Raw genomic sequence first — 21,024 nt, 5'->3', positions numbered from 1 at the left:
TTATGGCCTAGTTATATCCTGTAGACCTCTTTGTTATGGCCTAGTTATATCCTGTAGACCTGTTTGTTATGTCCTAGTTATATCCTGTAGACCTGTTTGTTATAGCCTAGTTATATCCTGTAGACCTGTTTGTTATAGCCTAGTTATAGCCTGTAGACCTGTTTGTTATGGCCTAGTTATAGCCTGTAGACCTGTTTGTTATGGCCTAGTTATATCCTGTAGACCTGTTTGTTATGGCCTAGTTATATCCTGTGACCTGTTTGTTTCTACCTCAGAGTATGTACTGTAGACCTGTTTGTTTCTACCTCAGAGTATGTACTGTAGACCTGTTTGTTTCTACCCCAGAGTAGCTTGTCCAGGTAAGAGTATGGACAAGTAGGTTCATCCATGTAGAGATGAGGCAGTGGATATTATAGTAATTTGGTGGGTGATTATATTTGTACTGTTTCACACATATACACGTGTGTGTATGGGTATGTTTTTTTGCATATCCCAACTCCTTCTGAGACACCCTCAGAGAGTGGGGTCATGCCCAGGGTCAGACATTATCAACAGCAACCCTGGAGCCATTACCGGTTACTGGCCCAACACTCTAACTGCTAGGCTACCTACCGCCTAGTGATATAGATAATACTCTCTGACAGTTAGTTACTTTCTGTCTTTTCTGATTGTAGCCTATACATAACATATGAACAGTTTAATTCCAAAACGCTATATGGTATATCCATTTTCAGAAATGTTGGCAAATTAGCTTTTTTGGTTTATTAAAGAACTTATCAAAAAAGATGAGTGTTTTTCCCAATTTAATGGCCATGTACTCTCCACCCCGCACAGCCAGAAGAGGACTGGCCACCACACAGAGCCTGGTTCCTCTCCACCCGGCACAGCCAGAAGAGGACTGGCCACCCCTCAGAGCCTTGTTCCTCTCTAGGTTTCTTCATAGGTTCCTGCCTTCCTAGGGAGTTTTTTCTACCCACCGTGCTTCTACATCTGCCTTGCTGGCTGTTTGGGGTTTTAGGCTGCGTTTCTGTACAGCACTTTGTGACATCTGCTGATGTAAAAGGGCTTTATGAATACATTTGATTGATTGATATATGTGACCGCATACAAAGCAAGGTTTGAAATTATTGTTTTAGTCAAATATTATATACAGTGTATGTCGACAATCCTTCTTCCAAAGGACCATTCTATGGATTACATTTTGTGATTTTTTTTTTGATCAAACACTCTCTTGCTGAACCATCACAGTGTCTGTAAACAACCACCTTCTTAAAAACTGTGTTGAAGAACCACATGTCCCAGCTACAGTAGCACATAACATTCTGAGAACCATATGTTTCTTAGAGGTTGGTGAGAGTGTGGTTGTCCTATGGTTATTTTGCATACAATCTTTCTCACAACTTTCTGGGAATGGTGCAGGGGAGTTAATTGGCTTTGGAACATTCTCAGCACATTGTCACGGCTTTCTTCCTGGGAAGGAGAGGTGGACCAAAACGCAGCGTGGTTACAGTTCATGGTTCTTTAATAAGAAAACTCAAACATGAACAAACTACAAAACAATAAACGTGAAAACCGTAACAGTCCTAACTAGTGCATAAAACACAAAGACAGGAAAAAATCACCCACAAAATACCCAAAGAATATGGCTGCCTAAATATGGCTCCCAATCAGAGACAACGATAAACACCTGCCTCTGATTGAGAACCAATCCAGGCAACCATAGACTTACCTAGACACCTAAAAGAACACAACCCCATAAATCTACAAAAACCCCTAGACAAGACAAAACACATAAATCACCCATGTCACACCCTGGCCTAACCGAAATAATAATGAAAACAAAGATAACTAACGCCAGGGCGTGACACCCATTTAAGGAACTTGACAAAAAAAACATTATTTCATTACTTTAACAGAAGGTTTCCTAAACGTTCAAACATGGTGACATTTCATTTCAATTTTGGTAATGTTTTAGGAATGTTCTGCAATTGCTTTGAAATTGGGAATGTTCTCTAATAGTTCAGAGAATGTTAAGAAACAACATTCTTCTGTGGGAATGTCAGTATTTCAGAATAACATTTCCTACAGATTTCATCATGGTTCTACTTCAAGTCATGTTCTCGAATTAAGAAAACTATCCATAAAAAACACACAAGATAGAACGTTCCAAAAATGTTATTTAGAAACATATATTCTGTTCTCTATCAAGTGTGTTCATGTATGTTGGCCTACTAATTGGCCATACCTGATCTTAGTGAGTGCTTGTTTCCTAGCTGTGGCGTCTAAGTGGGTTTCTATCTGAGAGATGCATATTATAACCAGACTGACTCTCTATCTATTTATCTCTCTCTCTCTCTCTCTCTCACACACACACACACACACACACACACACACACACACACACACACACACACACACACACACACACACACACACACACACACACACACACACACACACACACACTCTCACACACACACGCACCAGTTGATCCAACCATTGCTGGACATGCTATTTGTCATATTTTCCCTTGTGGCATGGAACTCATGTGTGTGTGTGTGTGTGTGTGTGTGTGTGTGTGTGTGTGTGTGTGTGTGTGTGTGTGTGTGTGTGTGTATGTGTGTGTGTGTGTGTGTGTGTGTGTGTGTGTGTGTGTGTGTGTGTGTGTGTGTGTATGTGTGTGTGTGTGTGTGTGTGTGTGTGTGTGTGTGTGCGTGCGTGCGTGCGTGCGTGTGTGTGTGTGTGTGTGTGTGTGAAAGAGAGCATGTGCGTATGTCTGTGCCTGCCTGCCTGCTTGCCTGCCTGTGTGTGTAATTACTGTCTATAAAGATACGAATGCAACATGTGTCATAAGATAAAGTCCCCGGTTGAAGTTTAATGCAGGAGAACCCTGGTCAGATAGAATCTGTTTCCCTCTGCTGGAACAGGTGTCATCTATAGCGTATCAGATGAGAATGGAACATGGACACAGGAACAAAACTATAATTTACATATTTGTCTAGCCTGCCAGACCAAATGGTACTCAAGGACCAGGTTATGGATTTATGCACCTCTTTATTTAACAAAGCCATATTGGTTGAACTTGCTCTAGGTTACATATATTGAGCAATAGCATGTCTTTGTCTCTCACATTAACAGTTAGCTGTCTCGCATTGTTATGGTCTAGTTATATCCTGTAGACCTGATTGTTATGGCCTAGTTACATCCTGTAGACCTGTTTGTTATGGCCTAGTTATATCCTGTAGACCTGTTTGTTGTTATGGCCTAGTTATATCCTGTAGACCTGTTTGTTGTTATGGCCTAGTTATATCCTGTAGACCTGTTTGTTATGGCCTAGTTATATCCTGTAGACCTGTTTGTTGTTATGGCCTAGTTATATCCTGTAGACCTGTTTGTTATGGCCTAGTTATATCCTGTGACCTGTTTATTATGGCCTAGTTATATCCTGTAGACCTCTTTGTTATGGCCTAGTTATATCCTGTAGACCTGTTTGTTATGGCCTAGTTATATCCTGTAGACCTCTTTGTTATGGCCTAGTTATATCCTGTAGACCTGTTTGTTATGTCCTAGTTATATCCTGTAGACCTGTTTGTTATAGCCTAGTTATATCCTGTAGACCTGTTTGTTATAGCCTAGTTATAGCCTGTAGACCTGTTTGTTATGGCCTAGTTATAGCCTGTAGACCTGTTTGTTATGGCCTAGTTATATCCTGTAGACCTGTTTGTTATGGCCTAGTTATATCCTGTGACCTGTTTGTTTCTACCTCAGAGTATGTACTGTAGACCTGTTTGTTTCTACCTCAGAGTATGTACTGTAGACCTGTTTGTTTCTACCCCAGAGTAGCTTGTCCAGGTAAGAGTATGGACAAGTAGGTTCATCCATGTAGAGATGAGGCAGTGGATATTATAGTAATTTGGTGGGTGATTATATTTGTACTGTTTCACACATATACACGTGTGTGTATGGGTATGTTTTTTTGCATATCCCAACTCCTTCTGAGACACCCTCAGAGAGTGGTGTCATGCCCAGGGTCAGACATTATCAACAGCAACCCTGGAGCCATTACCGGTTACTGGCCCAACACTCTAACTGCTAGGCTACCTACCGCCTAATGATATAGATAATACTCTCTGACAGTTGCTTTTTGTATTTTCTGATTGTAGCCTATACATGACATATGAACAGTTAAATTCCAAAACTCTATATAGTATATCCATTTTCAGAAATGTTGGCCGTTTGCTTTGTATGTTTCTATGTTTTGTTTGGTCAGGGTGTGATCTGAGTGGGCATTCTATGTTACATGTCTAGTTTGTCTATTTCTATGTTTGGCCTGATATGGTTCTCAATCAGAGGCAGGTGTTAGTCATTTTCTCTGATTGGGAACCATATTTAGGTAGCCTGGTTTGTGTTGGGTTTTGTGTGTGGTTGTCTCCTGTGTCAGTGTTTGTACCACACGGGACTGTTTCGGGTTTTCACGGTTCTTGTTTTTGTAGTTTATTCATGTATGGTTTCATTATTAAAGAACCATGAATTATAACCACGCTGCATTTTGGTCCGCCTCTCCTTCACCAGAAGAAAACCGTTACAGCAAATGGGCTTTTTTGGTTTAATGAACTTATAAAAAAAGATTACTGTTTTTTCCCCCATTTAAACTAAATGCAATCGAACAAGTGATCCCCAAAAGTAATGATTTATCATGAGGGCCATACACAGTAACAAGGAATGCTGCATACTCCAAGGTTCAAATCTCACCTTTCATGTCAAAACTGTCATAAATCGCAACAGTGTCGTCACCTTTGAGGACACAAGCTCAAGTACACAGTACAAATACGATGAAGGTCATTCATATTGTGTATTTACCATTCAACAAAACCGTATGAATGAGGCTTGAAATGACTTATATGCCTTATAAATATAGTATCATCAAATTATAAAATACATATTTGTATGTTTAGTGTTAGAGAAAATGTTCATATTTTTTAAAGGTCTCTCTTGATCAAAACATCTGCTGCAATCGCTGCGAACATCTCAGAGCTCTCGCTTGCTTCCTGAACCTGTTCGGAACTCACCTTTCATCTCATATTAATCTTGTCAATCTATGACAAACAGAGACTTTTTGTTGTTGTTTTTAAATCTGTTCGTTATTTTAGATGAATGGCTGTAAATCTATCTCGGAATGTGCTACAGTGATCAAACCACTCTCTGCTGCTGTGCTGCTATTATCAGGATTGTAGACACGTGCTGTTTCAGTGGCTGTGACGTAGGGTTCAGCCAGGAGTTGATGGACAATCGGAAGAGCGAATGAAAGAGTAGGAGGGACATCCCAGCTTCAAGTGGTTTCAGATTTCACATCCTACATCACACTCAGAAAATATACTACTGTGTCTGTGGGAACCAGGGCTATCACTCAATGCAAGCCAGTTCTACGGTGACCACAGATTTAAAAGCGAAAATGGCGGTCAGAACCGATACCAGAACTATGCAGGTCCCCTAAAACAGGGGTATAAGGGCTCAGGGCCAGACCCAGTTGCAGACACGGGAGGCAGATGGTTTGAGTGTTTGATATTTATTAGTACCAAAAGGGGTAGGCAAGAGAATAGTCGTGGACAGGCAAAAGGTCAAAACCAGATCAGAGTCCAGGAGGTACAGAGTGGCAGGCAGGCTCGAGGCCAAGGCAGGCAGAATGGTCAGGCAGGCGGGTAACAGAGTCCCAAAAACAGGCAAGGGTCAAAACCGGGGGAAAAAAAGGGAAAACAATGTTCAATGACAGATATGTATTTGCTTGAAATCTATCACTAGATGGTTTCATTTCAGAGAGATAAACAATCATATTGTGTTGCCATTCGCCATACATCCGCCTCGCTCTCCATTTTTTACAAATAAATATGCAAACTATCCCTCTCAGCACTGCCTGGACTGCGCAAAAATGCAAATGCTTTCCGTTTGAGTTATATTAGGTTTTATTTTCATCTTCATTTGTAACATCAACATACACATACACACACAATGGATCAATGCAGGGTGGAGAGGACATGTGTTTTTACTGCCAGCCTGCCTTTCTGCCTCCCCTGGACCAGCTCAAACATCCATGGAATGTATGACAAGCATCTGACTTTCCAGGGTACTCTCTCTCCTTCCTTGCTCCATCTCTCTACCTCTCTTCCCCCTCTAAGCTACTCTCGGCTTGTGTTTGTCCCCTGAATCATTTTTTATGTGTAATGATCTATTTTCACCCAATTTGAGGGCAGTTTAGGCTGAAAATATTCTTCAATAGAAAACTACCGTCGTAGCTTCGTTATGATTCGCACATGTTTTATCTGGCCAGGAGAACCACGTGACCCGACAAGGAAGAGAGTCCCCCAGCTGACAGGATAAAGATGTCTGGGTCTTGAATGAATGGAGGACGAGACAGGAGTCTTGTTTTCCTGCGGGTTAGGGTTTGTCCACATGTGTGTTGTAACCGTGTTTTGTTTACTATTACCACAACTACTATGGCTGGAAGCAAGCCCTCTGTTCGGTCAGGTTCATCTAGCTGTGCTTGAACCTGACCGAGCTCAACAAACCAACTCTGTTAACTGGGTCAATATCACAAAATAGTACCATTTGGACCATGCAACATTTAAAATGTTATTATGTTTTACTATAAAAAGGAAATACTTGACTTGGAGAAAAAAATATTGGCCAAGCTCCAGCACTTAGAGTTAGATCCTTATAATCATATTTTCAGTGAATCAGTCATATATGTTCACCATGTTACGGACATCCACTTGACTGTCTTTTAATTACTACTACTTTAATAATATTGACATTTTCATAAAGATATTGTGTCCCCTTGTCAACCCTGTCCATTTGTTCTGGTCAAATTATAAAGCAATAACAGGTTGTATACAATGTGTGGTTTTATACAGAACTTCATCTAATTTGCACCTTATCTCTCTAAATTGAGACGGGTATTAATGATATTTTATAGGGTAGCCTAGTGGTTAGAGCGTTGGACTAGTAACCGGAAGGTTGCAAGTTCAAATCCCCGAGCTGACAAGGTACAAATCTGTCGTTCTGCCCCTGAACAGGCAGTTAACCCACTGTTCCTAGGCCGTCATTGAAAATAAGAATTTGTTCTTAACTGACTTGCCTAGTTAAATAAAGGTAAAATAAATAAAAAATATAATTGTGTGGTGTTGGCCATGTCTCACTCTTCAAAATACATGACACTAATTCTTCATATTTGACCATGTAACTGAATTCATTTGAGAAAGATCCCAAGATATCAGGATGGACCAAGGTATAACAGGGTGGACCAAGGTATAACAGGGTGGACAGCTGCAATGGGACAGAACATATATGAAACCTTGAACACTGCATACTGAACACTGAATAGACATCTACATAGTAATACATGTATTAACAACATTGGAACTGCTATTTAGTTACATATTCATTGTGAAAAACAACACAAAAATACATTCATTGTGTCAGTCAGAAACCTCTTCTGCCTTTTGTTCTTTAGTCTTGTGATGGTTTGTTTGCGGCTGGTCTTACATCATCACCATCACGGGGAAAGACCGCCTTCACTTTCCTTTTGATTTCGGTTTCTGTTCTGCTTCCCTTCCTCGTCACAAAAAGAGCAAAGGTCCCCCTTTCAAATTCGCTCTCTTATTTGAAAAAACACCGTCTGGGAATACTTCTTCAGTATATTCACAGAGGTCACGTTTGCAATGATTTGCTTGTTCTTCTGTTTCCTTGCATTTCTGTATTTTGTTTTGACATCTTTAATGAGAGATGTGCGAACGAGAAGAGCCCTCTTAATAGGTGATGTCACATCCTGACGTCTCAGCAATGCTTTGACTGTCGAACGAGCCGATACAGATGCCTGTTCTCCCTTAATCCTTGCATACCTCTTCATGTATTTTCCTTTTTTCCCCCCTCTCCTTTGCCACTTCTGATTTTAAATGCTCTCTCTCTTTTTGGAGTCTTCTGTGTGTATTTTTTTCCCCCTAATGCGTTCCCCTTGCTGGCGTTGCTGAAAACACATTAAATGCATGGTTAGGATTCAAGGGGTAGAGTCAGAGATAAAGTTAAGGATAACGGTTAGTAGATCGGGATATGGGTTATGGGTTATGGTTAGGGATTACGGTTAGAGTTAGTAGAAAGTTTAGCAACTAATAATCTTAAATGCCTTATCTTAAGCATTCCTAACCTTGAAGGCCCAGGCTGATTTTCAGGAGTTGAGGGGGGTGTTTGGGACTGAAGCAACGCACTAGCCTTGACCCTGGCTCTGCGTATCCTTTTAGAATCTCTCCATTCCTTCCTTTCTGCGCTCCGTCACTGAGTTCAGCTATTGCCTTCTTCTTCCCTGTCTCTTTATTTTTCCTCCCTCTCTTTCTCTAGATACTCTCTCCTTCTCTCTGGGTCAGCATTACGTCGTTCTCTGTATTTCCGCTTTCTTTCAGCTGCACTAAGAGGAGATTCCATTCCTCCAGAAAGACTTGATTCGATTGATATTTATTTTGTCTTAAAATACTATGCATGCTGTAATTACGTAATAATATCCCATTTCCCGGGATAAATACAGGTAACTGTGAGGTGACTGTAAGGTGACCAAGAACATGAATGAGAACAAACAGACCAGCTACAACCTCTAAGTCAATCAAAGAGGCAAAAATACATTACAGGGACAAAAAGGAGTGGCAAGTCAATGGCTCAGATACGAGGCACGTGGCAGGGACTTCAGAAAATCACGGATTATAAAGGAAAAACCAACCACGTTGTGGACACCCAAAGCCTAACTCTCAGGCAAACTTAACACATTCTTCTCCTGCTTTGAGGAAAACAACACAGAGCCGCCGTCGTGGGCCCCCGCTGCTCATGAGGACGGCAGGCTCCCGATCTCTGTAGCCGACATGAGTAGGGCTTTCAAGTGTGTTAACCCTCGCAAAGCTGCCAGCTTGGAAGGCATACCAAGATGCGTCAACAGTGCATGCGCAGACCAGCTGGCTGGGGCGTTTACAGATATATTCAACCTCTCCCCATTACAGTCTGTTGTCCCCACTTGCTTCAAGATGTCCACCATAGTGCCTGTACCCAAGCAAGCTAAGGTAACTGAACTAAATGACTATCGCCCCATTGCACTCACCTCTGTCATGATGAAGTGCTGTGAAAGGCTAGTCAAAGACTATAACCTCCACCTTGCCTGACAACTTAGACCCACTACAATTTGCATACCGCCCCAACAGATCCACGGACAACGCAATCGCCCTATCACACCTGGACAAGAGGAACGTCCACGTGAGATTGCTGTTCAATGACTAAAGCTCACCATAGTGCCCTCTAAACTTATCACTAAGCTTGGGGGCCCTGGGTCTGAAGCACTCCCTGTGCTACAGGGTTCTTGACTTTCTTATACTTATAGCTATTCATCAGCCTACAAATGATTATATGTATTGGATAACAGCACAACCATATGGGCTTTTTTTGAGCTTTGGCTCATAAAATGTATTTAAATTGAATGGCTCATCAGACTCAGGTAGCATCGGGCTTGAATGTCCATGCTGATTAAAGCTCAAACGCTTTAGAATGGCAATACCAAATTAAAAAAGTGATTTCTTCTAGGGATGAAACATTGGTAAAATACCGGGAAAATATGAAACTGTGATGACAACACTATACTGTACTGTATATTGTATACTATCACTGGTAGGAAACAAAAACCAACAGTCTCATTTTGACCTACAGGTTTTTGAACATACAACCAGTTAAAATCAGACTTCTATTCAAAGACGAGTGAAATAAAACTAAGGAGCCAAAATGTCTGCTACCTTCACTGTCACACTCTGACCATTATTTGCGTTGTTTGTTTCTATGTTTTGTTTGGTCAGGGTGTGATATGAGTGGGCATTCTATGTTGCATGTCTAGTCTGTTTGTCTAGTCTGCATGTTTGTCAGGTCTAGTCTGCATGTCTAGTCTGTTTCTATGTGTTTTGGCCTGATATGGTTCTCAATCAGTGGCAAGTGTTTGTCGTTGTCTCTGATTGGGAACCATATTTAGGTAGCCTGTTTTGTATTGTGGTTCGTGGGTTATTGTCTATGTGATGTTGCATGTTAGCACTCAGTTTCTATAGCGGTCACGTTCGTCTGGTTAGTTTGTTTTGTTTGTTTAGTGTACTTCGTGTTTTTTTTTGTCTATAATTAAAAGTATGTATTCACACCACTCTGCGCTTTGGTCTCCTCAATATGACGATCGTGACATTCACTGGTCATTAGATGCTGCATATAATAATTTCGCCATGTGTGAGTTGATTGATCATTTCTGAAACTCTGCTGCCATGGACAGAGATTGGAAAACCTAGTAAAAGAGGTTGTTTCACTACTAATAGGAGGTGATCATGTGTGATCGTTAGTGTCTTTACTATGTTTGTCAAGGCAACTGTAGCCAGCTGGTAAGGGTTGAAACTATTGTTCCAGAGATTACATTTCCCCTGTTTACCTTCTAATTCACCATTAAATACACACTCCTTTTACTCCCTTGTGGGCCCTTACTTGTATTAATGCAATCAACAGGCAACTGATAGGCGAGGGGTTCACTTATTTAGGTCCAGATTTGATTTATTTAAGTACGCAAGTCAGTTAAGGACAATTTCTTATTTACATTGACTACCTGGACGGCGCTGGGCCGATTGTGCGGCGTCCTATGGGCCTCCCAATCACGGCAGGTTGTGATACAGCCTGGAATCAGGGTCTGTCGTGTTGCCTCTAGCATTGAAATGCAGTGCCTTAGATCGAATGTGCCACTCGGGAGAACCGTCTTGACAGTTTGAACATGTGAGAGAGGAAATTAAGATAAAGAGCAACGCTTATATTAAACACTTAGGATGCTTAATAAGTGACTACAAACAAATTGCTAAAGATAACTTTTTCCCCCATTACTCAACATGAAAGCAGATCTAATTAAATTGAATAATCTTCAGTTAAATATTACAGGTAGAATAAAACTTATTAGAATGGCATGGTTTTATTACCCCGCAAAATACATCCTTTAAACCTTCCAGATCTGGAAACTCGCTATCCAAGGCTTTTACTTGTGACATATTGCACTAAAGAGGAACGATAACTACATATTGAAGATGGCATGCTCATCCCCAGAAACCTTATATGTGTCTATGTTCAATATCTCTCCCTAAGGACACAACCTTATGGAACAATCCTTGGAGAGCTATTCAGAATTCACTGATAAATTGGTCCACGTGGAACACTAAGACATCATTGACAATCGTAAATGACTTGGTAACAGGAAATACGTTTATTTCCATGACAGAATTACAAAGTAATTTTGGAATAGATGCATATTTTGGAGATCAGAGCAACCTTAAGGGAATCTTATTTGAGTCAGAAAATGATGTTCACATACAAAACACTGCAGAGAGCATATCCAATTGAGAACTCTCTTCGGAATTTTTTTAACTATTGGAACCAAGACTTAGAAAGAACTGATGTTGGCACAAGATGGAGGGAAAGTTGTAGCATAGCTAACGAAATGACAGTTAAAGAAACTATACGCTTAATCCAGTATAAACTAACGTATACAATCATTTTACAAGTTTCAAAATTCACAAATTCTACAGCACAACGGCAGAATCATGTCTTAAGTGTAAAATAAATAATGCCTCAATAATGCATGCTTTCTGGGAATGCCATAAAGTCTGAAAGCCCTTCATGTCTGGACTAATGAACTGATTCATACAACTCTCACTTTCTCATTTACAAAACTGAAATGTCTTAAATGAGTGTTCAACTCCTTTGTTATGTCAAGCTTACATCGGTTCAGGAGTAAAAATGTGCTTCACAAGTCACATAATAAGTTGAATGGACCCACTCTGTGTGCAATAATAGTGTTTCCCATGATTTATGAATGACTACCTCATCTCTGTACCACACAAATACAATTATCTGTAACATCCCTCAGTCGAGCAGTGCATTTCAAACACAGATTCAGCCACAAAGACCAAGGTTTCCCAATACCTCGCAAAGAAGGGTACCTATTGGTGGATGGGTCAAAATAAAAAAGAGCTGACATTGAATATTTATTAGAGTATGGTGAAGTTATACACTTTGGATGGTGTATCAGTACACCCAGTCAGTAAAAAGATGCAAGCGTCCTTCAGTTGCCAGAGAGGAAGGAAACCGCTCAGGGATTTCACCATGAGGTAAATGGTGACTTTAAAACAGTTACAGAGTTTAATGGCTTTGATAAGAAAAAACTGATGCTGGATCAACAACATTGTAGCTACTCCACACTACTTACCTAATTGACAGAGTGAAATGAAGGAAGCCTGTACAGAATAAACCTATTCCAAGACATGCATCCTGTTTGCAACAAGGCACTAAAGTAATACTGAAAACATGTGGCAAAGTAATTCACTTTTTGTCCTTAATAAAAAAGTGTCATGTTTGGCGCAAAACACATAACTGAGTACGACTCTCCATATTTTCAAGCATTGTTGTGGCAGCATCATGTTATGGCTATGCTTGTAATCGTTAAGGACTGGGGAGTTTTTCAGGATAAAAATAAACAGAATGGAGCTAAGCACAGGCAAAATCCTACAGGAAAATCTTTCTCAGTCTGCTTTCCACCAGACACTGGGAGATGAAATCACCTTTCAGCAGGACAATAACCCAAAATAAAAGGCCAAATCTACACTGGAGTTGCTTACCAAGAAGATAGTGAATGTTCCTGAGTGGCCGATTTACAGTTTTGACTTAAATCTACTTGAAAGTCTATGGCAAGACTTGAAAATGGTTGTCTATCAATGATCAACAAACAACTTGAAGAATTTAGATTTTTTTTTTTTACAAATAGTGTACAATCAAGGTGTGCAAAGCTCTTAGAGACTTACCTAGAAAGAGTAACGGCTATAATTGCTGTCAAAGGTGATCCTTACATGTATGACTCAGGGGTGTGAATACTTATGTAAATTAATATTTATAAAAACATCAATTGATATAATGGGGTATTGTGTATAGGCCAGTGACACAAAATCTCAATGCAATCTATTTTAAATTCAAGATGTAACACAACAAATTCTGGAAAACGTCAAGGGATGTGAATACTTTCTGAAGTCAGAATACATACTGTAGTCATCATACGCTGGTTTTCACATGCTTTCACCTGGGGAGCCAAGGCCCTGGTTAACCTAATCCATATTACATAAAGATCAGACTATCACAAACATCCCCCACTTCAAGTCTCAAGTTGCAAAACGAGAGAATAACCCTAACATAGATAGCCAAGTCTATCTCATCCAGCATTCTACTATCTCATCCAGCATTCCACTATCATAAATACCATAAAGCACTGTCACATAATTTGAGTTTCGGACATGATCAACTCAGACAAAAGTCTTTAATAATACCAAAATGGTGCTGTCAAAAACAGCATTGCAAAGGTTCCATATTCCCACATGAATTAACCCATTAATAATCAATCATCCATTTATTTAAACTTTTCCAGGTATAAGAATATTTTGAAAATAAATACACAGCGCAGAGGATGAGAGGACGAGAGTACTAGAATTAACGATCAATAGGGAATTGTCAATGTAAATAGTAGGTCTTCTGTGGAATGTCAGTCCTGTACTCACGTTTTCATTGGTCTGTACATTGAGTCTGGAGCAGGATACTTGTTATTTGGCTATTGGCTCAATAACAAGTATCCTTGTTATTGGTCAATCCCAAGCTAGGGTGGGGGGTTATCAATGGCATCCTGTCCTCTGTTCTGTTGAGAAAAGCTGAGGACCGGGGAGACTGAACATCTACCTCCCAGCATAACATCTATGATTTGTCTTTCTCAAATAAATCACATTTTCTCCCCCTGATTTGCTTTGGAGTTTGTATTATTGAAGAATAACATCAACTGCTAACACAGAGGAGGGAATCTTTTGTTGTGACTTCATAGCCTTGACCAAGAGTCTCTGTTTCTCCTGTAATTTATCCTCAAGACATTGGATAAGGACCGGGTCAACTTTGGCGTCCACCTTATTAGCGAACCAGCTGCCGTAGTTCAGTAGCCAGCGCAGCTCACCCGCCCCATAGATACACACACTGCGGACGTGTTTGCCTGTGCATGATGGGTAAAGCGGTCCCTCCAGGTAGTTCCACTTCACCAGCCTGGTCTTGCTCATCAGGTCTGTGATGTCGGCCTGGGCCCGTGGCACCTCACCTGGCACGCCCGGCACCCGTGTCAGCGTGGCCCAGAAGTGTTCGTCTGGGGAGTAGGTGTCATTTGACCACATCAGGAAGTCCCTGGCCAGCACAGACTTGTTCATATAAGTGACGAACTCCAGCGAGAGCACGAAGTACGCGCTGCCGATGAACATCTGTATGCCGTGCGGCGGAGGCCCCTTGGCCTTGTTGGTTTTCACCGGCAGCCGGTGGTACTCGAATGACGCGTTCTGCAGCTCGTGGTGGAAGGAGAAACGCTGCTTCTTGTATTCGCTGGGGCGACTTGTCTCCATCATGTTACCCCCCCGGAGCTTCTTCAGGTCAGCCACCAGCTCTATGTTGGAGCGCAGGGGAAAGTCCTGACCGCACAGGTTGATGACATACCTCCACTTGACCTTTGATCCTATAAGGTCAGACAGGCAGTTGAGGTCAGCATTGAGGCGGCTGATGCTGGCGTACGTCACTGCCTCCAGCTTAGAGGCGATGAAGACGTTGGGTAGACAGCGTGCCAGACCCTCCATGGACTCTCTGAACAGTTCTGATGACTTCAGGTCGTAGTGGATACAGTAGATGTTGTTAGGGGTGTAGATGGCCCTGAGGATCTTCTCTACCATGGAGGCAGACTTGTGGACCACCAGTGAGTAGGCCAGGGGGAAGGCCTGCTCCTCCTCAGACACTTGGACATCCCCATAGCCCCGGGAGAGGAGGTATCGCGGGCAATTGGAGATCAGGTTGACCAAGCTCTTGTCCTGCTCTTCCACCACCACCTGTTTTCTGATGACCAGCGACTTCCCCAACTCGGCCGGCTCCATTTCATAGATGGCATTGCAGTCAATGTTGTAGCGATGGAGCAGCTCAACGTCATTGTAGCCTGCGGTAGACCCATAGGTTTCAATGGTAATGCTGTATTTAACAGTGAACTTTAGGAAGAGCAGCAAGAAGGCACAGATCACCAGCAGCAATGATAAAGAAGAAATGAAATTCTTCTTCCGCAGTCTGCTTGGAAAGGCAAATCTTATTTTCATTCTGTGGTGACACAAAAGAACAATAATCAGAAAAAAAGAAACAAGTCAGTTCACGCATGCAATCATGCAAAAAAATCGTAAGGATTTAACTGAATCCATTTTTTACAATATGTTTGATAACCGTGCTCAGCTGGTTATTTGCTCTATTGCTTAGACGACTCAAATGTTGGGCTAAATATATAATCCTGTAAAAAAAAATCACCTCGCTCAGGAAATGGTGTGGAGGTCTCGTAATGCCCAGAAAAGATGACTTGCTCTAAAACCCGAGCCTGAAGAGTTCAAATGTACAGTAAGGTCAGAAATTATTGGCACATTGATAAAGATGAGAAAAAAAGACTGTATAAACTGTATCAATGATACAAATACGGAGCATATTGTATGCAAACAAATTGATTTTGTTAACAAGTCGTACAAAAAAAATCTCAAATAGAGTAACGATTATTGGCATCCCTGTTTTCAATACTCCAGCACCCTCCTCTTTAAAGGGTAACAAGACTGAGACTTTTTCTGAAACGTTTTATGAGATTTGATGGCACATTGAAAGGGATCTTCCCAGCAAACAGGGAAATCCTAAGGACAATGTTCCCATTAGGTCCCTTTAAGGGTTTCGGCAAGACATTATCCCACTGGCATTCTCAGAACATTCTAGGAACAATAAAACATGACGATAACTCGGAACCATAAGAGGAAGTTTAGTACAGGTCCTGGTTTGGTCGCAGTATAACGTTATAATAAGATATTTGATGTGCTTTAGGGAACGTTCAGAAAATATTCCTATTATTTGATTCTGAAAGGAAGTTATCCATGGGACATTCAATGAGAGGTACCTCATACCTACTGAAAATCATTGATTTAATTGACTTATTTCAGCTATTTGAGTTTGTGTTTTCAGAATAGTTGCCTAATGTTGGTGGGGCATATTATTCTGATGTAATATTACTCCTGAATCACTACAATACACTATATATACAAAAGTATGTGGACCACCCTTCAAATGAGTGGATTTGGCTATTTCAGCCACACCCATTGCCTACAGGTGTATAAAATGGAGCACACAGCCATGCAATCTTCATAGACAAACATTGGCCTTACTGAAGAGCTTAGTGACTTTCAACGTGGCACCATCATAGGATGCCACCTTTCCAACAAGTCAGTTCATAAAATTTCTGCCCTGCTGACCCAGTCTACTGTAAGTGCTGTTATTGTGAAGTGGAAACGTAGCGCCTAACAATAGTCTGTCCTCGGTTGCAACAGTCACTAACAAGTTCCAAATTGCCTCTGGAAGCAACTTCAGCACAATAACTGTGTGTTGGGAGTTTCATGAAATGGGTTTCCATGGCTGATCAGCCGCACACAAGCCTGAGATCACCATGTGCAATGCCAAGAGTCGGCTGGAGTGGTGTAAAGCTGGCCACCATTGGATTCTGGAGCAGTGGAAACACGTTCTCTGGAATGAGGAACTGTAAAGTTTGGTGAGGGAGGGAGGAATAATGGTCTGGGGCAGTTTTTCATGGTTCGGGCTAGGCCCCTTAGTTCCAGTGAAGGGAACGCTACAGCATACAATGATATTCTAGACATTCTGTGCTTCCAACTTTGTGGCAACAGTTTGGGAGGGCTGTTTCCTGTTTCAACATGACAATGCCTCAGTGCACAAAGCGAGGTCCATACAGAAATGGTTTGTTGAGATCGGTGTGGAAGAACTTGACTGGCCGGCACAGAGACCTGACCTCAACCCCACCGAACCCCTTTGGGATGAATTGGAACACTAACTGAGCCAGGCCTAATCGCCCAATATCAATGCCCGACCTCACCAATCCTCTTGTGGATGAATGGATGCAAGTCCCCGCAGCAATGTTCCAACATCTAGTGGAAAGCCTACCCAGATGAGTGGCAGCAAAGGGGGGGACCAACTCCACATTCAGTGGTGTAAATTACTTAAGTAAAAATACTTTAAAGTACTTAAGTAGGTTTTGGGGGTTTCTGTACATTACTATTTATATTTTTTTACTACTTTTTCTTCACTATATTCCTAAAGAAAGTCATTCAATTTTTATTCCATACATTTTCCCTGACACCCAAAAGTACTCGTTACATTTTGAAGGCTTAGCAGAACAGGAAAAGGGTCAATGGATGTGGCAGACTCACTAAACACACATGCTTCGTTAGTAAATTATGTCTGAGTGTTGGTGTGCCCCTTGCTTTCCGTAAATAAAAATATATCTTTAACAAATGGCGCCATCTTGTTTGATTAACATGCGGAATTTCAAATGATTTGTACTTTCACTTTTGATACTTAAGTATATTTGAGCAATTACATTTTACTGTTGATTTTTAAGTATATTTCAAAACAAGTATTTTAGAATTTTTCGTAGGTTACTTTCACTTTGACTTTAGTCATTTTCTATTAATAAGGTATCTTTACGCAAGTATGACGATTGGGTACTTTTTCCATCACTGTCCATATTAACGCCCATTCCTTGATGATAAATACAGTTTATTGAATTGAGTTTAACTGAGAACTAACATGTGAAGACAACAGTGTTCAGTTGACTGTGACTTCCTAGCAATGACTCGAATTTTCAGAAATAAAATATTTATCGTGTTGAATGTTCTGTTCTGAAGAAGAATGATCACCCAATGTTCTCTACATTTCAAGCTCTGATTTTTTAAAACCTATAAAGTCATATCATTGTTAATTACAAGATTCCAAGTTTCTTCCACTTACTTTTCTCTTTGCATACCGGTATAATTGACATATTTGCTTCCGTACTTTAGCATGTTGCTTCTACAATCCCATTCAGATTTGTAAACTTTTCGTCAATCTCTCGAAAGTGTTATTCCACAAACAGATTGTTGTTCGCTGCATGGTAAACTCATTTGATATCCCACCAGTGTGTTGTTAATTGCAGAGCTCCGTATGTCTTCGGTTAAATCCCATCATGTTAAAATGATCCGCTATCGTTATGCTTGGACTCTGACAGCGCGCACGGGGTGACTTTTCCTACTCACTGCAGCAATGAAGAGAGAGAGAGGTGTTGAAGTACCAAACGAGTTGAGACCCAGTGAGATAGCGTCCCCTTTTGAGGGAGACTAAATATTTTCTTAATCAAATGTTTGTTTTGTGTTTGTAATTTTTTTTTGTCATGTTTAAATACCTATCACATCACACATTTAGTAATGCCATTTATTGGAAACTCCGTGCACAGTAAAACCTGCATGACAGAAAGATCAACTTCCCCTTAGAACCAATTTCTCTGGTTTTAAATGGCCCGTGGCATCGATATGAGTCAGAAACATGAATTATAGTGTCAAAATGTACTACAAAGTGGATATATGATCATTTTTGTCATGAAGTCAGTCTGGTCCAAAACAGAGTTTTGTAAGTGAGTACATCACAATTTACCGGAGGATTGGGCATGGGGTTAACAATATGCACACTTTTGCCAATGATGCACAATTTCCCAGAAACAACACTTTGTGGTCCGCTGCCAACTGCTATGTGGACAATGTTGTCAAGTCTGCATATGGGTGCAATGCACGCACATTTGGCACAGCAAATAGGAGTGAAAATGGGCTTCCATAAAGTTGGTGTAAACTTCCAATGCATTTCAACAATATTGCCAGATGGCCAGGAATGTATTACATACGATGCGTTTACTTCTGTGAGCGCGTTAGCTAATTAGATAGCTGGTACTAGCTAGCTAGTAACTACTTTTGGTTATAGAAAACATTTTTGAGCATGCTAGTGAGCCAGGCTAGCAATGAAATCACAGATGAAAGTGGAATGATACTGTAGCTAGCTAAATACAGCAAGCTAACGCGTAATGTGATGTAGCATGTCAGATGAAGATGTGAGTGGCGCAGCGGTCTAAGACACTGCGGCTTGAGGTGTCACTACAGACCCACGTTCGATCCCAGGCTGTGTCACAGCCGGCCGTGCCTGGGAGACCCATGAAGAGGCATACAATTGGCTTAGGAGAGGCGACTCCTTGTGGCGGGCCGGCACTTGCAAGCTGACTTCGATTGCCACCTGGACGGTGTTTCCTCCGACACATTGGTGCAGCTGGCTTCCGGGTTAAGCGAGACCTTCGTCTCTCCCAAGTTCATAGTTGCAGCGATGGGATAAGACTGTATCTACAAATTGGGGAGAAAAGGGGTTAAAAGTACAAAGAAAATAAAAAGATGAAGATGCACATATCTCACGTTGTCTAGCTACCTTGCTAACTGTAGCCTATTTGCATTTAGGGTCAATACAGGGCAGGCATTGGATACCAGCTTGCCAACTAATCATAGGATGTAGCCAGCTTCCTTTCAACAATGTTTCAACTCGAACTGGCTAGATAGCCAACTAATTTAAACTCGGACAAAAGATATGGATAGCTAATATGGATTTGCAAGTTAGGTGGCTGACTACCCACTGGGCACAGACATCCACTCAACATCTATTCCATGTTTGTTCATGTTTGAAACAACGTTAATTCAACCAGTGTGTGCCTAGTGGGTAGCTAGCATTCGGGGCTTCGCCTGCTAACCCAAAACAACATGCCTGTTCTCATAAAAGTTTATAGCATATTTTCTAGGGCAAAAATAAATCAAGAATGGCACTTGTCTACTACAAATAGCAAATAACAAAACGTGTCAGCCAGCATTCAGCAACGTACACAGCTAGGTGTATAGTAACGGTGTCAGTGTCACCGGCCTGAATCTATTCTGTAGTTACAGTCCCTCTACTAGCATATAAATTACTTCCAAATTAGAGAAAGTTATTTTTGTCACTATATGTTTATTGAGTGATATTGTATATCCAAACCTGGTGGATTTGTGGTTCAGCGCAGCGTTGTGGGAACCCCTCAACCATATCAGGAGCTGTTCCAGAAGGCTGAGGCAGTGGCCAGACACCAGTCCCACTTCAGAGTAATGGAGGACACTTGAATCGGGTTGGTAACATTTGATCTGGTCAATGGTCAAAATACTATCTGTCCTAGAATTCACCCAACTACCATTGATCATGTAATCAGTGCTGTGTGTCTTGTATGTTGTAAGTATATACCCCTTTCCACTGTGCCAATGGGCCCCAGTCAGTGCCGTGCTGGCACATGTCCTATGTGAATTAGCAGTGAATCAGGATCTTTGATTGGCTATGTTCAACTGTGTATTTAATGTTGGCTTCCATGACTGTATGGTGACAGTATTTCTCTCTCTCCCTCCCTCTGTGATATAGAAGCTGAGTCGAATATGGGAGCCGAAGTCGGGCTCTTCATGACCTGTATTAGTGTTGCGGGGCCTGGAGCTGACCTGCACCTCCATGCCCATCAGGCATGGGCAAATACCTCAGAAGCAGTGGTGTGAAGTACATAAAGGAAAACTACACACAAAAAGTATATTTTGGTATTTCTTTCATTACTCCATTGTTGACATAGTCCCAAAATGTTTTGCTTGTCAGCAATCAAGTTTTCGAGATATGTAACTTTCAAAATACAGACATTATCCCAGTATGACACATTTTGCATCACATTAAGCTGCAATTTGCGTCATATGATGCGATATGCATCATACGGGGATGATTTCTGTATCTCAAAAGTTAGGTGCATCCCGTTTCCTTTGGTCATCCTTGAGATGCGACCTGTGACCAATTAAACACACCTGTCTTTTTATAAGGTTCCACAGTTGACATTGCATTTCAGAAAAAGAAAGTTGTGAAATTTGTGGAAGAAGGGGAAGCAGTTGAGACTGAAAAATGGCCAGAAACAAAGACTTTCTTCTGAAATGAAGGCTGTCCATGCGA

General features: G+C 41.2%; 1 protein-coding gene across 2 annotated transcripts; it reads right to left on the bottom strand.

Annotated features, from left to right (window-relative positions):
- Positions 1–11,273: 11,273 nt before the first annotated feature.
- On the bottom strand, positions 11,274–18,287 carry LOC109868381 (beta-1,3-galactosyl-O-glycosyl-glycoprotein beta-1,6-N-acetylglucosaminyltransferase 4). Of its 2 annotated transcripts, XM_020457892.2 has the most exons (3): positions 17,965–18,287; positions 15,442–15,508; positions 11,274–15,240 (listed from the first exon to the last, which is right to left on the bottom strand). In XM_020457892.2, exon 3 carries the CDS (start codon positions 15,237–15,239, stop codon positions 13,887–13,889), a length of 1,353 nt encoding a protein of 450 aa, XP_020313481.1. In that variant the 5' UTR covers position 15,240; positions 15,442–15,508; positions 17,965–18,287; the 3' UTR covers positions 11,274–13,886. The 2 variants fall into 2 exon arrangements, with proteins under 2 accessions (XP_020313481.1, XP_020313480.1); XM_020457891.2 differs by lacking the exon at positions 15,442–15,508.
- Positions 18,288–21,024: the final 2,737 nt, after the last annotated feature.

Source organism: Oncorhynchus kisutch, linkage group LG23 (assembly GCF_002021735.2).
Source record: "Oncorhynchus kisutch isolate 150728-3 linkage group LG23, Okis_V2, whole genome shotgun sequence".
NCBI lineage: Eukaryota > Metazoa > Chordata > Actinopteri > Salmoniformes > Salmonidae > Oncorhynchus > Oncorhynchus kisutch.
This window is presented reverse-complemented; position numbering and strand designations above follow the sequence as displayed.

Bases quoted from the DNA above. Each gene is read 5' to 3' on its own strand.
- LOC109868381 (XM_020457891.2), bottom strand. From the start codon at position 18,017: ATGCTAAAGTACGGAAGCAAATATGTCAATTATACCGGTATGCAAAGA. The intron at 15,241-17,964 runs GTAAGTGGAAGA...GTGTCACCACAG, and splicing joins ACCGGTATGCAAAGAGAAAA to AATGAAAATAAGATTTGCCT.